The 12604-nt window shown below is 52.2% G+C and overlaps 1 protein-coding gene across 1 annotated transcript in view; it reads left to right on the top strand.

Moving 5' to 3' along the window:
• The window catches only part of SPTB (spectrin beta, erythrocytic), a 128692-nt gene that overhangs the window by 92644 nt on the left and 23444 nt on the right, over positions 1–12604 (top strand). Inside the window, exons 16-23 of the mRNA XM_082616970.1 lie at positions 2099–2855; positions 3321–3523; positions 3614–3704; positions 5176–5322; positions 6700–6963; positions 7344–7550; positions 7992–8081; positions 11994–12272. Of these exons, the coding sequence (XP_082473096.1) occupies positions 2099–2855; positions 3321–3523; positions 3614–3704; positions 5176–5322; positions 6700–6963; positions 7344–7550; positions 7992–8081; positions 11994–12272 (2038 nt within the window). The remainder of the gene's footprint in view (positions 1–2098; positions 2856–3320; positions 3524–3613; positions 3705–5175; positions 5323–6699; positions 6964–7343; positions 7551–7991; positions 8082–11993; positions 12273–12604) is intronic.

Below are 12604 nucleotides of genomic sequence, written 5' to 3'. Positions count from 1 at the left end.
TATCTTCTGCCAGGCTCGGCACATATGAGTCATTCAAACACTTACTGAATGTGTGATTACTTCCCACCACATGCATTCTAGTTGACCAACATTTTCTTAACAGTCTTGGGCCCAGGACCAAACCTGGACTCCTGACATGGTCTGGCCAGTGCTGCCTGGAGCAGTTCTATTAACTGCCTCCCTTTTGGAGATGGTGCAGTGGAGGGGAAGTTGGGTTTAGGAGGCAGACGAGACCCAAACCTCGTCTGTCCCCTGTGTGGACTCTGCCTGGTGGCTGCAGTGAGGCCACACCAGGAAAAGTCTGGAAAATCGCCATGGAGCCACTTGTCCAGGGGCACTGCCAGAGCCTCTCCTGTGGCTTCTGGATGGAGCCAGGAGATCTCACAGCCCTGGAGTGCCTCGCTATCCTTTCACAGTGGTTTCAGACCACCTTGGAGGAAATCTCCTGCTCCTTCCCCTTGAGGTCCAGCCTCAGCAGCATCCATGCACCAGGCACAGAACTATGCAAAGATGAGCGAGCTACTCGGGGCCCCATCCTTAAATAAATCACTCCTGTGGAGGCGCTGGAGGTTTGCCCATTGAAATACAGCTCAGATGACCACCATGAGATTGCTATTATCCCTACTCACAGCTCCCTTAGTCCTCTCTGCCTGGTACGCGCTATGTACGTAGTATTTTATACTATCGTTTTTTGGTGAGTTTGTCTTAATTTCTCTCTAAACCATACACTCCGTTGAGCAAAGTCTAGCTATGACTGTGTCCTCCCAAAGGCTAACATAATGCTTATACATTGTAGATATTCAAGAGAGTTAGGCTCAATTAGCAAATGTGTGTTCAGCGTACTATCGTGTGCATCTAGATTACGGTGATGCAGGATGAGTAAACCTGGGTCCACGGGAGGTGTCCCTGGTGGTCTGGGCCCAGGCTAATGGGCAGCTCTTTAGAAGAAGCTTACTGTGGGCTGCAGACCAACCCCAGGACATCTGCCCGACATCTTCACCCTCCCCATCTGCACATGAAGGTTAAGATGATGTTTTAATTATAATCCCAGCTTCTCCTTCCCCCTTCCTCTTCCTTTTCCTTCTCTTCACCAGGACTCTTTTGTTTTAGAACCATGGTGGCTTTTCTTAGGCCCTGGGCACTTGGAACTTGGTCTTAGGCATCTGTGTGTTTTCTCTGGAGAAGCTGGGACCCTGTGTCCTAAAGCATTCTTGAGGTTGATGATGGGAGGTTTCTAATTATTTTCATTACAGGTGTACCTTGGAGGTATTGTGGGTTCAGTTGCAGATCACCCCAATAAAGCAAATATCAAAATAAAGCGAGTCACACAAATTTGGGGGGTTTCCCAGTGCATATAAAAGTTGTTTACAGTATACTGTAGTCTATTAAGTGTGCAACAGCATTATGCCTAGAAAAACAATGTACATACCTTAATTTAAAAATACTTTATCACTAAAAAATGCTAATCATATCTGAGCTTTCAATGAGTCATAATCTTTTTGCAATAGTAACATCAAAGATCACTGTCCACAAATCACCATACAAATATAATAATGCAAAAGTTTGATATTGCAATAACTACCAAAAATTAGTACAGAGACATGAAGTGAGAAAATGTTGTTGGAAAAATGCCAGTGATAGATTTTTCAACAAAGGGTCACCACAGACCTTCAATTTGTAAAAAACAAAAACAAAAAAACCTGTAATATCTGTGAAGCACAGTAAAGCGAAGCACAATAAAACAAGGTATGCTTGTATTTTTCAAACTCTGGGGAAACTGTACGTTTGCCTGAAATTCAACTACATATAGAGCTTACATACAGAGCATCATGTTCCTTTACTGATGGTTGGAATAACATCACAGCTCACGTCCTGCTGATGGAAAGCTCTGATTGACAGTTATGTTGTCTTGAGTAAAATTGGATAAACATATTTTACTCATGACAGTTTGTTGGATAGATGACTTTTTTCAGCGTGCAAGGCCTATCAGGAGAGACTCTGGAAGGGAAATCTGGTGTCCCTTCTAAATGTGGAAGGGACACCCTGTGGGAAGCGTTAAGGAAGAGGGTATCTCTGTGTCCCCCGTCTCCCTCGGCAGGTGGCAGGAATTCCAGACCATGGTGTTAGAACGGCGGGAGGCTGTGGACTCGGCCCTCCGGGTGCACAGCTACTGTGTGGATTGCGAGGAGACCAGCAAGTGGGTGGTGGACAAGACGAAGGTGGTGGAGTCTACAAAGGACCTGGGCCGGGACCTGGCAGGCGTCATCTCCATCCAGCGCAAGTTGTTGGGGCTGGAGCGTGACGTGGCCGCCATCCATGACCGCGTGGGTGCCCTGCAGCAGGAGTCGCAGCGGCTGATGGAGTCACACCCTGAGCTGAAGAAGGACATTGGCCAGCGGCAGGCGTATGTGGAGGAGCTGTGGCAGGCCCTGCAGGAAGCCCTGAAGAGCCAGGAGGCCTCGCTGGGGGAAGCCAGCCAGCTGCAGGTCTTCCTGCAGGATCTGGATGCCTTCCAGGCCTGGCTGTCCACGGCCCAGAAGGATGTGGCCTCCAAGGACATGCCCGAGTCCCTCCCAGAGGCTGAGCAGCTCCTGCAGCAGCATGCGGCCATCAAGGATGACATTGACAGGCACCAGAAGAACTACCAGCAGGTCAAGGCATCCGGAGAGAAGGTGATCCATGGCCAGACGGACCCGGAGTACCTGCTCCTGGGCCAGCGGCTGGATGGCCTGGATAAGGGCTGGGATGCCCTGCACCGGATGTGGGAGAGCCGCAGCCATGCCCTCACCCAGTGCCTCGGCTTCCAGGAGTTCCAGAAAGATGCCAAACAGGCTGAAGCCATCCTCAGCAACCAGGTAGGGTGAGGCATTCAGGGCCAGGGGCCAGGGGGCATCTCTCAGAGCAACAGGGAATTTATGTCGTAAGTCTGCAATAGTGCTACAGGGCTCAGGGACCAAATTATGCTTTTCTTGGACTCTCTCTAGCCACTAGTTTGGAGGACAGTCCTCTTCGTTCCTTATCATATGCCCTTTCCAGCCCCGTGTCACAGACTACGTCTTGTTCTTGGGCCAGTTAGAGGCTAGAGAAGTGAATTTTTCCCTGGGTGGTTACAATTCCATGTGGCTTTAGGCACCCTGTTGATCAGGTGCCCCCGAGTGGGGGTGGGGGAAAAGACCCAGGGAGCTTCTTCCTTGCACAACTCCAGGGGGTGCCATTCATGCTGTAACCTGCATGGCTGCACATGGTGCTCCTGCCTGGCAGGTGCCCTCCCCGCCTCCTCAGCTTGTCTTCATGCCTGTTCTGGAAACTTGCTTCAACAGGAATATACTCTGGCTCACTTGGAGCCCCCAGACTCCCTAGAAGCTGCAGAGGCCAGGATCCGGAAGTTTGAGGAATTCTTGGTGTCTATGGAGAACAACCGGGATAAGGTTTTGAGTCCTGTGGACTCTGGAAACAAGCTGGTAGCTGAAGGAAACCTCTACTCAGACAAGATCAAGGAGAAGGTGCAGCTGATTGAGGACAGGTACCCTCCGCCCCTAGGGTCACGGGGCCAGGTAGGGTGGTGGTACAGTGCTCAGCACCATCGTGACTGTGGCTCCGGCTTCCCTTCCAGGCACAGGAAGAATGACGAGAAGGCCCAGGAGGCCTCAGTCCTTCTGAGAGACAACCTGGAGCTCCAGAACTTCCTGCAGAACTGCCAGGAGGTGAGGCTCCAGCCAGGCTGGCCACTTTGCAGGAGATTCCTTCTAGAAGCAGAGTGTCCTAGAGGTGGGAAGTCCTTTCTAGACTCAGGAGTCTGGATTCCATACGTGGGGAGCTCTGGGCACTGGACAACTTAGGTCCTTCATCCTCTAGAATCTTTGGTTCCACAATTTCTTTTTCAAATCTGTAAAGATATCTTCTAATTTGTCAAGTCCAGGGCAGGCTTTCTCAAAAAGTGGCCTGAGGACTGTCTGTATTAAGAGTCACCTAGGGCCCTGGTCAGGGTCAGCCTGAAAGTCACGTGACCTGTGCATTCATACGGGGCCCAGTGCTTATAAGGGCCCCATGTTTAGTTTAATGCTTTCCTGTTGCCATCTTGAAATTCTTTTTTTATAGTTTTCCTTTAGCAGATTCTACTTTCAAAAAAATTTTTTTTATATCTTTCTTGGAGTATAATTGCTTTACAATGTTGTGTTAGTTTCTGCTGTATAACAAAGTGAATCAGCTATATGTATACATATATCCCCATATCCCCTCCCTCTCGTGCCTCCCTCCCACCCTCCCTATCCCACCCCTCTAGGTGGACACAAAGCACTGAGAAATTCTTAATAATCTTGAACATTTCCATTTTGCACCAGGCCCTGCAAATTATGGAGCCAGTCTTGGCTCTGGTTAGATGCAGACTCCTGGGCCCCACTTGGGCCCACATGAATCAGAACTTAGGGGGTGAGAAAGAGCAGCATTCTCAACCAACCTTCTGGTTGGAGAGCTGCTGACTCAGAAGGTCCTCGCTCAGCCTGGGGAGAGCTGTACAGGAAGGTCTTTAACCTGCACTCCTGGGTCCTTCCGTGAACAGTACTTCCATGTGGAATGGGGCTTCCCCTGACTTCTTTCTTGCTTCCATCCTCATACCCCTTTACTCTCAACCCAAATGACTTTGTCTTCACCCACCTCTGCCCTTGGTACCAACCAGGCTTGGTATGGTGCCAGGACACCTTGGAAACATCAGAGGCTCATCACAGTTCTTCCTTCATTGTTAATTATAGGATCTGCCCTTGGCTTTTTCCTCAGAGAACATTTTCTCCGTGTTTATTAATGATTTCTCCCCCTACTGCCAAAGGGTGGATTTATCCATCCATTCAGTAAACACTTGTGGAGTTCCTGCAGTAGGCCAGGCCCTGTCCTCGGTCCTGGAAATGTGGAGAGAAGTATAAATATACCTGGTGTCATACTGCACACACTCTAGAGGGGAAGACACAGTAGTGCCTGTATTTTAACCCTGAGACAACGCAGGTTAAGTTTCCTGTGCTGGGAGTTAGGGATCCAGAGTTGGAGGGGAGTACTCTGCTGTGTTCATACTTCCTCCCCTTGGCCCTCTTCTTCCACAGCCAGAGGTAGGTGGCAGTCCTGCCCTGAGACCCTGGCCAAAGAGGGACACTGGGGGACCATTGAACCCACTCTTTCTGCCCACAGCTCACTCTCTGGATCAATGACAAGCTGCTGACATCTCAGGATGTCTCCTATGATGACGCTCGAAACCTTCACAACAAATGGCTGAAGCACCAGGCGTTCGTGGCAGAGCTGGCTTCCCACCAGGGGTGGCTAGAGAACATTGATGCAGTGAGTAGAGCGAGCATTTGGGCTCTCTGCTCGGGATGCTTCCCTGAGCAGCGCTGCACACAGGGCATGGACACTGGCCCGCAGCTTGCTGGACGGTGTAGAATCTGGACGTGAAAAACTTCTCCAAATAGTAGTTAAACCTTCAGAGCTCCTGATACGTCCAGTCTTATAAAGCCCGGTCAGAATGGGTGCCTCCTCTGGGTCGCCTGAGTCTGGGGACAGTCCAGGACACTGAGGTCACAGAGTCAGAGCCTCAGCTTTCAGTGCTAGGACGGCAGTAACCTCTGTCTGCCTTCCATCATCCACACCAGGGCCCCGCGCTGTCCTGCCCAGGGGCAGGGGAATATGTGAGATGAGCAGAATGGGCCAGGGACTACTGACCCTCACTGTTTGGATGGGCAGAACCACCAGGGAGTGGTCATTCATACCAAGGGTCCCCTCTGTAACAAGCTTGCCCAGGGGCCCAAGTCAAAATGTGGCCGGAGTTAGATCTGGGAATAGGAAGGGAGGTACCTCTGCCCCTCCCTGCTGTGGCTATCTGGAAAAAGTGGGCCTAGGGCCACACAAGGCTGTGTCCATAGTGGCTAAGGGTGTGGGCTCCGAGCCAGGCTGTCTGACTTCTCAACCTCCCTGTGCCTCAGTTTCTTCATCTGTAAAATGAGGATAATAACAGTACCTACCCAAGGGAGTTGTGGGCATTAAAGCACTTAGAGTATTACTTGGCAATTATTAGGCACTCAATAAATATTAACTATTATTAGCAAGTATGTATTCCTAGGCCCAAATCATCTCATACTGTAACCTTCCGAAAAAGATACATTTATGTGGGTGAAAACCAGACAAGGCAAACTCAGCAACTAAAAGATATCACTGAAGGTCAGTGCACAGCTTCTGGCAAGACAATTAAGAGAGGGTGAAGGAATTCCCTGGCAGTCCAGTGGTTAGGACTCTGCCCTTTCACTGCTGAGGGCCCAGGTTCAATCCCTGCTCTAGGAGCTAAGATCCCGCAAGCTGCGTGGCATGATAAATAAACAAACAAACAAACTCACAGGGAGGTTTCCACGGTTGTTGTACCTGGGTGGATCTTGAATCTTTTTTTTTTTTAATAAAAAAAATTTTTTTTTAGTACTAGCTGGCTCTTGTCTGCAGCTCCCTATGCTACAAGTCTCCCTGAATCATTTGCCCCAGACACACTCTCCCTGTCCCACCTTCTACTGCAAATAACTCTGGGGGTGCAGAGTCTTTCAGCCGAGCCTCACCCAAGTTCTAGGCAGATCCTTTGCCTCACTGACCTCTCCTCGGTTAGCCCTTTGCAACCACCTGGAACAAGGCGTCTCTCCAAGGTCAGAGGGTGAACTCTCCTCCTTCCCCACACAGGAAGGAAAGCAGCTGATGGAGGAGAAGCCCCAGTTTGCGGCCCTGGTGTCCCAGAGGCTGGAAGCCTTGCACCGGCTCTGGGATGAGCTTCAGGCCACCACACAGGAGACGGCCCAGCGCCTCTCAGCCGCCAGGAGCTCTGACCTGCGCTTGCAGACCCACGCCGACCTCAACAAGTGGATCAGGGCCATGGAGGACCAGCTACAGTCAGACGACCTGGGCAAGGACCTGACCAGCGTCAACCGGATGCTGGCTAAGCTGAAGGCAAGTGAGCAGGTTGTAGACTGAGGGTGTTGGAATGGAGGGGGTCTTGGAAGCAAATCTGCAACCTGAAAGGGAGTACCCTCCTGTGCCCTTAGCTGGGCTGGCTTTTATCAGGTCTCCCGGTTCACAGCCCAGCTCCTACCCTTTTGCAATGAGTAAGACAGGGAGGGATCCAGACGGGGTCATAAAAGTGGGCATGAGAAGTATAGGACAGACGCTCAGAGGGGCAAAAGATGAGGTGGGGGCAATCCAAGGAGACTTCTTAGGGGAAGCTGAGCTCAAACCAGGCCTTTGAGGATGGGTGGAATTTGCACGATGAAGTGGACGAGGGGCTGCCCAGGTGCCAGGGCTGGTGCCGACACTGTCCCCTTGTGTCCCAGCGTGTGGAGGACCAAGTGAACGTGCGGAAGGTGGAACTGGAGGAGCTGTTTGCCCAGATGCCCTCGCTGGGAGAGGAGGCAGAGCATGAAGACTTGAGCATCGAGAAGCGGTTCCTGGACCTTCTGGAGCCCTTGGGGAGGAGGAAGCAGCAGCTGGAATCATCCAGAGCCAAGCTGCAGATCAGCCGGGACTTAGAGGATGAGACGGTGGGTGGGCCGCAGCTCCCCCCTCCCCCAGCGGCTGAGCCAGCAGCTGTCATCGGGATAGCTGGCTGCTGCCCGGGGCAGTTCTTGGTAGCAGACGTCTGGTCATCTCACCGCCTTGTCTCATCGGGTGGTCGTGATGAGTACATGAAACGTCAGTGTAAGCCAGTGCCTTTTGAATGGTAGCTCGCTCGTGGACTTTGGGGCCAGGCAGACTTGGGCTCGAGATCCAGCTACGTTGCCTTCCCTCCAAGTGACCAGGAGCAAGTTATTTGGAACCTCAGTTCAAAATAGCAAAGTGCCCCCCTTTTACAAAACCCTGATGGGGTGTTGGGAAGAGCTGGGGAAACAGAGTAAGCAGAGCTCTGTCTGGCCCACGGTGAGTGATGGGGAAATGGTGGCTGTGATTGTCGTCAGCTGTCCCCCGCCTTCTGGTCTCCGCAGCTCTGGGTGGAGGAGAGGCTGCCTCTGGCCCAGTCGACCGACCATGGCACGAACCTGCAAACTGTGCAGCTGCTCATAAAGAAGAACCAGGTGAGTCCTGCCACCTCGTCAGTCTCACCTGCCCCACGGAGGAAGCCCCAGCCCTGATCTGCACAAGGTCCCCAGCAGCACATAACACACTGTTGTTCTTTTTTTTTTAATTTTTATTTATTTATTTATTTATTTATTTATTTTTGGCTGCGTTGGGTCTTCGTTGCTGTGTGAGGGCTTTCTCTAGTTGCAGTGAGTGGGGGCTACTCTTCGTTGCGGTGCGCAGGCTTCTCATTGCGGTGGCTTCTCTTGTGGAGCACGGGCTCTAGGCGTGCGGGCTTCAGTAGCTGTGGCACATGGGCTTAGTTGCTCCGCGGCATGTGGGGTCTTCCCGGACCAGGGCTCGAACCCGTGTCCCCTGCATTGGCAGGCGGATTCTTAACCACTGCGCCACCAGGGAAGCCCCAGGTTATTGTTCTTGTTGATAGCTAGCTACAGGGTCCCCAGTCTGTGTTTGTATTCTCATAGCCAAAGGAGCAGCTTTGATGATGGCAGAGAGAATTCTGGGAGGACCACAGAGTGGGGCGGAGGTGAATGGGGCTGGGGGTTCCAGGTGCTTTGGGATTTGGGGCCATTCAGACCCATCAGGGCACAGGTGCGTGCAGGACCTGGAGGCCCTGGCCTGGGGTTTCATGTGCTTTACAGCTTCTGTATTCTGTGACCTCCCTAAGAGGAGGCGCTTAGCTCCTGGCGTCTCTCCCATCACTGCCTTGTCCCTCTTCCAGGGCTAAGCTTGGCCTATTCAGTCTCCTCAGGGTAAGTAGGCCCCTGTTCTCTAGACACATGAGCATACTTGTGGGGCTGCAACGCCATGAGGAAGCCGCTAAACTTGGACTCTGAGCCATTGGAGGAAACATCCGTTGGCTGTTCTGCTTTCCCAGGCTGGACTGGGAATCTCTGCAGCCCTGGTCAGAATCCTGGAAGTGAGCAGATGCACTTCCTCTGTGTCAGGGCTGCAGGGGAAGCCTGCGTCCTCCAGGAAGGCCAGCTGCACGGGGTCATGGTCTGGCCACGTGGTCTAGCCAGGGGCTGGCCGTACCCCTGCTCTTGGGCAGAGAGTCCCTCCTGCCTGGTCCGCTCTTTGGCTCAGGATGTGGCGGCAGCCGCAGCCTTGAGCAAGGAGAACCTGGGAACTTATCCCAGAGAAGAGCAGTGTGCCCCAGAGTGCCAGTCGGTACTGCAGCTCATTGGGGAAGGAAGGTCATGGCAGACAGTACGTCCTTCCCCCCAAATATCAGCAGCCAACATCTGCTCACAGAACCCAGCAACTGTGCAAAGGCCTGAATTAATTATATTCAAAGAGGTTCCTTAAAACCTCCCTTGAATGCTTTGCTTCTAGTTGGCATGATCAAATCACAGAGGTTGGGCTTCCCTGGTGGCGAAGTGGTTGAGAGTCCGCCTGCCAATGCAGGGGACACAGGTTCGTGCCCCGGTCCGGGAAGATCCCACATGCCACAGAGCGGCTGGGCCCGTGAGCCATGGCCGCTGAGCCTGCGCGTCCGGAGCCTGTGCTCCGCAACGGGAGAGGCCACAACAGTGAGAGGCCCGCGTACAGCAAAAAAAAAAAAACAAAACCCACAGAGGTTCCGGTGGCAACACATAGGGACCTGAATTAGAAGGTGGTGGAGGCGGGGCTTCTGCTAACATCACACCCTCCAGTTAAAGTGGGGAAGACTGGTGGAAGACTATTCTCGGGGCCTCAGTTTCCTCAACTATAAATTGAGCCAACTCTAGTCCTTCCAGTACTCAAGACTTTAGCCTCAATAAGTGTTATTGCCAAATGATTTTCAACTCCCCTGGCTGAAGGTTGCTATTTCAGGAGAAGGGCAAGACTAATATGGATGGGGCTCCCCTTAACAAGAAGGGAAAGATAATCTCGTGGGAGAGCATGGCTGCCCCGGAAAAGACTATTTTAGGCTAGCCTTGCTAAAGCCAAAATCCCATTTTATCATTTCTTCTACTGCAGTGGTCAGTGTGCATCAGACTCACCCGGAGGGCTTGTTAAAACACAGTTGACCAGGCTCCACCCTAGATTTACTGCATCAAACTCTGGGAGCAGAGGCTGATAATCTGCATTTCTATCAAGATCCTAGGCGATGCTGATGCTGCTGGCCTGGAACCCCACTTTGAGAATCAACACTTTAATGGCTGTCATTGCAACTAGAACAGAACTTACAAGGTGCCACACGAAGGGTTCTCAACTCTGGCTGTACATTATTATCACCTGGGGGAACCTAAAAACATAGGAGAGCCCAAGTCCCACCTCAGATTAATTAATAAGGATCTCTGGGGATGGGGCCCTGGCTGTGTCTGTTTTCCCCGATGATTCAGCCTGCAACCACGGTTAAGAACCACTGTCCTGCCTGGTCTGGCCCCTGCCTTCTCCCGCATCTCCTCCCTTATCACTTTTGCCCTCCTTCACAGTATTCTAGCTTGCCTGGCCCTTTGGACCATCCAGGCTTGCTTCCACCCCCGGGACTTTCTTGGCACTCGCTCTTCCCTCCTGCCAGCAACACTCATCCCCCAGATCTTTGTGGGGTTGCCCTCTCCTCATCATTCATGTCTTACTCAGATGTCATCTGCACAGAAAACCCTTCCTGACTCCCCCAGTTAAAGTGGCCACCACCACGCCTTGGAAGACAATCCTCATCTCAGTGGTGTCTCTTTCTCGTAGTACCTGTTATGTACATTCATTCATTTATTTACATGCTTATCATTTCCTCTTCTAGAGTGTAAGCTTTATGAGGGCAGGGGTTTTGTTTATCTTGTTCCCATATTGTCCGTAGAACCTAGAACAGGGCCTGATACATCAGAAATAATACCTATGGGTTGAATGAATGAAGTCAGGGAAGATGTCCTAAGTAAGCATACTGCACAGGAGCCTAGAAAGGAATTGCTTAAAAGGAGAGAAAGAAATACCTTTTTAGGATATAAGATCTCAGGGAGAGGTTATAAGATCTCAGGGAAAGTAAAGAGGCAAGCGGAGCTGACATCACAGGTTGTTTGACTACAGTTGCAGAGACCACGGGAAATTGTCAGAATCGAGATTCTGAGCATCAAGTGTAAAGATGCATTTCAGCAAGTTAGGTGACTTGTGGGTATTGCTAGTTCTATGTGTTTTAAATGCTGACAGTCATAGCACAGCCTGTGTGTACTGCTCTTACCCCCCGCCCTCTAGACAGTTTTCAAGGCCATGGAAAATTGTAAAAAGGGAGGAGATGGGGGGTAAGGAGCCAAAAGCCCACACGCAAGGAGCAACCAGGCTGGGGCCTCTAGGACCCAGAAAGCGAGTGACAACATGTCACGGCCCCCTGAAGATAAAGGTGACCCATCACCAGAGTGGGAAGAAAATGCCATCTTGGTGACCAAAAGCTCAAGCAGGAAATAATACAAAGCTCACAAATGATTTGAGAAATAGAAACGGGAAAACAAAACGAAATCCTAAACTCTGAACAAGGAGCAACTGTCAACTATTGTTTTATACAGAGTAAAAAAGCTGCTAAAATCAGATCTCAAAAGGCCATTTAAGAATCGTTTTCCTCTCCTCCACCATGTACAGCTAAGAAATCAAGCTCTGCTGAAACAGGAGGTGTAGGGAGCCCTCGAGCACAGGCTCTGGGCTCCGAGAGAGCCGTGTTCAAATCCCACTCTGCCACTCGCTGTCCCCAGTCACCTAACTGCTGTGCGCTGGTGTCCAGTGCTCACCTCAGAAGGTCATGGTGGGGGCCAGCGGGGAATGAGGTGGCAGGCCCAGCACCGTGCTGGGCTCCTGGTCACTGGCAGTCTTTATGGCCACATCTGCTCCGCTCAAGCTTCCCCAAGGGGTTCAGGGCGAGAGGTGCCAGGGTGTGACCCTGGGCTGCCCTGCACGGTGGGAAGACCAGCCCCTGAGCCCTTCCCCTCTGGCCGCAGACACTGCAGAATGAGATCCTGGGCCACACGCCGCGGGTGGAGGACGTGCTGCACAGAGGGCAGCAGCTGGTGGCCACGGCCGAGATCGACTGCCGAGACGTGGAGGAGCGCCTGGGGCGTCTGCAGGGCTCGTGGGACACGCTGCGGGAGACGGCGGCCGGGCGGCTGCAGCGCCTGCGGGACGCCAGCGAGGCGCAGCAGTACTACCTGGACGCGGGCGAGGCCGAGGCCTGGATCAGTGAGCAGGAGTTCTACGTCTTCTCCGACGAGACCCCCCAGGTCGGCTCGGGCAGGGTGCCAGGCTGGGCGTCAAGACCAGCCCAGAGGAAGAGCTGGGTGGAGGTGGGCAGTCAGTGGGGAACCTGTAAGGCCAGGTGTGTGAGGAGTGAGGGCAGGGAGAGGGTGTACGAGGTACCCTCCTTCTCAGGACGCCCCTCCTCTCAAGAACATACAGTGCACGTACTGCAGCCGGGCGCCCTGTTTGCCAATTAGATTTGCTCTAACCCAAGCGTTCTTCACCTTTTTTGTGCCATGGATTCTGTGCAGATGAACTACTGCGGGAGGGGGTGAGAGGTGAGGGGGGTCTCTAAAAGCTGGGGTGATACAGGAAG

Source organism: Mesoplodon mirus, assembly GCF_964341445.2.
Source record: "Mesoplodon mirus genome assembly, chromosome: 4".
Taxonomy (NCBI): Eukaryota; Metazoa; Chordata; class Mammalia; order Artiodactyla; family Ziphiidae; genus Mesoplodon; species Mesoplodon mirus.
The sequence above is the reverse complement of the archived record's forward strand: the minus strand, read 5'-3'. Positions and strand labels throughout refer to the sequence as shown.